Genomic DNA, 3,654 nt, shown 5'->3' with positions numbered 1-3,654 from the left:
TCTGATGAGCACTGACCGAAGGTGGACGGTAGAGTCAGGGCCAACTGGCTTCAGCCTCTCCACAGCTCCCGAGAGAAGGTCTTACAGAACTTGAGCGAGGGCTTTAGAGGGAAGGAAGAGGCAGGCTGCAGGGTCACCCAGCCAGGCTCGGTGGACTTTTTCCTCATTTGGATTCACCCTTACCTGGGAGGCAGATTTCACCCACAGTTACTAGCATGGTTCAAGGACCATAAAGACAGAGATGCAGGTACAAGAAAATGCCATCTTCTTTCACGTTCAAAACCTGTGTTCGAATACTGTTCTCAAGAATGGGGTTCTTCCCCTCTCTTTCTCTAAGCAATTCTTTTCCTTTTTCCCTCCCAGACCCTCCCGGAGGAGAATGGCTGCAGATAACAGCTCCTCGGTGACAGAGTTTATCCTCTCGGGCTTGACAGACCGGCCAGGACTCCAGCTCCCCCTCTTCTTTCTGTTTCTGGGTTTTTACATGGTCACTGTGGTGGGGAACCTGGGCATGATCACGCTGATTGGGCTGAACCCTCACCTTCATATTCCCATGTATTTTTTCCTCTTCAACTTGTCCTTCATAGATTTGAGTTTCTCCACTACCGTCACCCCCAAAATGCTGACGAGTTTTGTCTCAAAGAAGAACACCATCTCCTATGCGGGATGTATGACTCAGTTCTTTTTCTTCTGTTTCTTTGTGTTTTCGGAATCCTTCGTCCTCTCAGCCATGGCATATGACCGCTACGTTGCCATCTGCAAGCCACTGTTGTACACGGTCACCATGTCTCCGCAGGTGTGTTTGTCTCTTCTGCTGGGAGTCTATGGGATGGGGACTTGGGGGGCTTTCACTCATACAGGAAATATTATGTCTCTGACCTTTTGTGCTGACAACCTTGTCAATCATTATATGTGTGACATCCTTCCTTTCCTCGAGCTGGCCTGCAACAGCTCTTATGTGAATTTGCTGGTGGTCTTTATTGTTGTGACCATTGGCATTGGGCTGCCTATTGCTACCATTTTTATCTCCTACGGCTTCATTCTTTCCAGCATTCTCCACATTAGCTCCACTGAAGGCAGGTCCAAAGCCTTCAGCACCTGCAGCTCCCACATCATGGCAGTTTCTCTTTTCTTTGGGTCAGGAGCTTTCATGTACCTCAAACCGCCTTCTGTTTTACCCCTTGACCAGGGCAAAGTGTCTTCTCTCTTCTATACCATCGTGGTGCCCATGTTGAACCCATTAATCTACAGCCTGAGGAATAAGGATGTGAAATTTGCCCTGAAGAAATCCTTGGACAGAATAACTTCCTTTTGGAAAAGAAAAACCAGGAATTGAGAAAACGGATGAGGAATTTTTTAAATATATATGTTATTGATTTTTTACAGAGAGAAAGGGAGAGAGATAGTTAGAAACATCGATCAGCTGCCTCCTGCATACCTCCCACTGGGGATGTGCCTGCAACCAAGGTACATGCCCTTGACCAGAATCGAACCCGGGACCCTCCCGTCTGCAGGCCGACGCTCCATCCACCGAGCCAAACCGGTTTCGGCGGATGAGGAATTTTTAATTAGAGTGTTAGTATTACTATTTCTATTTTGATAAGGAATTCAAGCTTCAAGTTTTTCTATTCTATATATAAAGGAAATTTTAACTGTCCCAAGTGGGTTTATTCTCTCTCATTCTCATCCCCTAAATCTTCCTTCTTTATTTATGAAAATAGTTTCTGCAATTATAGAGTACCCAATATTGAATGGGGCTTCAGAATCATTTAGTCTAGAATTTTATATACTACATCACACTTTGGAGAGTCAGAAGTATTTGTAGGTTGTCCGGGAATATAAAGCTTTCTGGTGGCAGAGCTGGAACTGACATCCCAGCTTGAACCCCAATCCAATTTGTTTTCCCTTATGTCATGTTTTCTTGCCCCATCTCTTTCTTGGAAGATTTCATTTCACATGTTAGTTGCCCTAGCACGTCCAAATTACAAACGTATTAACAGTAATCTCATGCTACTTTCACAAAATAATTTCAATACAGCACATTTTGTAAGAGAGTAGTCAGTGAACACTTTTGTTGAGTTAGTCTTGGCAAAATGACAAGATCGGTGCCTGATGAATTTTGTAGTGTGGAAGTGGGAAGTACATTAGGTTTCACAGGCAGGAATGGCGACCACTGGATTGGTGGGTGGAGTAGTGGGACATCGGTGAGGGAGCTAGGGCTTCCGGGGAGAGAAATTGAGTTTGATGGGGTGTAAAGATGCTTGGTAGAGGTGTCATATCAAGGCTGAGACAGAGTTCAGAGTCTCATTTCAAGGGTTATCTTGGTTGTGGTCCAAGATGATTGGAAACTGCAATACCTAATCTGGTAGTCAGGGTCATGATGGTATTGAGCAATTGAAATGTGGTCATCTAGCCGAAACCGGTTTGGCTTAGTGGATAGAGCGTCAGCCTGTGGACTGAAGGGTCCCTGGTTCGATTCCGGTCAGGGGCACATACATTGGTTGCGGGCACATCCCCGGTGGGGGTTGTGCAGGAGGCAGCTGATTGATGTTTCTCTCTCATCGATGTTTCTCTCTATCTCTCTCCCTTCCTCTCTGTAAAAAATCAATAAAATATATTGAAGAAAAAAAAAAAATGTGGTCATCCAAATTGAGATATACTGTAGGTGTGCAAAGTAGGTGTAAAATACACACTGAATTTTGGAAGAATATGAAAAATAATAGAAAATATCTCATGGATACTTTTTTTTTTGTTTTTTGTTTTTTTTATTTTATTATTTATTTATTTATTTATTTTAATTTCTTTATTGATTAAGGTGTCACATATTTGTCCTCATCCCCCCATTCCCATCCCCCCCCCTCCCCACGCATGCCCCAACCCCCTGTTGAGCTTAACCGTTGGATAGGCTCATATGCATGCACACAAGTCCTTTGGTTGAACTTTCCCCCTCCCCCCACCCTCCCCTATCCTCCCTCTGAGGCCCGATAGTCCCATCGATGCCTCCTTGCTTCTGGTTCTGTTCTTGTTCCTCAGTCTATGATGTTCATCATTTCCCCTAGATGAGCGAGATCATATGTCACTAGATATATACTTATGAGAACTGAATGTGAGACGAGCTATAATAGTTATGCTGACAGGCAGATGGATCAGTCTGTAGTGAGTTTCTTTCTGGAACAACAGTTCTTTTGAGACCCAATTTCAATGTCCAACAGTTCCTTATGTGTACATGTCAGCACTGACCCCTCAGCTCTGGATGGTGGACAAATGGTGGCAACGGAGGTCCGACTCCCTCTGGTTTGGTCTCGGCCGGACCCAGGGGCACGGCTTCACCCGGACTAAGGGGCACGTGGCCTCACCCGGATCTAGGGACACATGGTCTCACCCGGACCCAGGGACGCTTGGGCTCTCCCAGACCCAGGGGCATGTGGCCTCACCCGGGCCTAGGTGCACGAGGCCCCACCCGGATCCAGGGACACATGGTCTCACCCGGACCCAGGGGCGCTTGGGCTCTCCCAGACCCAGGGGCATGTGGCCTCATCCGGGCCTAGGTGTACGAGGCCTCACCCGGATCCAGGGACACATGGTCTCGCCCGGACCCAGGGGAGCGTGGCCTCTCTCAGACCCAGGGGCATGTGGCCTCACCTGGACCTAGGC

General features: G+C 46.9%; 1 protein-coding gene across 1 annotated transcript; it reads left to right on the top strand.

Annotated features, from left to right (window-relative positions):
• Window positions 1–370: 370 nt before the first annotated feature.
• Window positions 371–1,336, top strand: LOC103287189 (olfactory receptor 8B12). Its single transcript, XM_008142869.3, has one exon. It carries the CDS (start codon window positions 380–382, stop codon window positions 1,334–1,336), a length of 957 nt encoding a protein of 318 aa, XP_008141091.2. The 5' UTR covers window positions 371–379.
• Window positions 1,337–3,654: the final 2,318 nt, after the last annotated feature.

This window comes from Eptesicus fuscus, chromosome 23 (assembly GCF_027574615.1).
Source record: "Eptesicus fuscus isolate TK198812 chromosome 23, DD_ASM_mEF_20220401, whole genome shotgun sequence".
NCBI classification, from domain to species: Eukaryota; Metazoa; Chordata; class Mammalia; order Chiroptera; family Vespertilionidae; genus Eptesicus; species Eptesicus fuscus.
The sequence above is the reverse complement of the archived record's forward strand: the minus strand, read 5'-3'. Positions and strand labels throughout refer to the sequence as shown.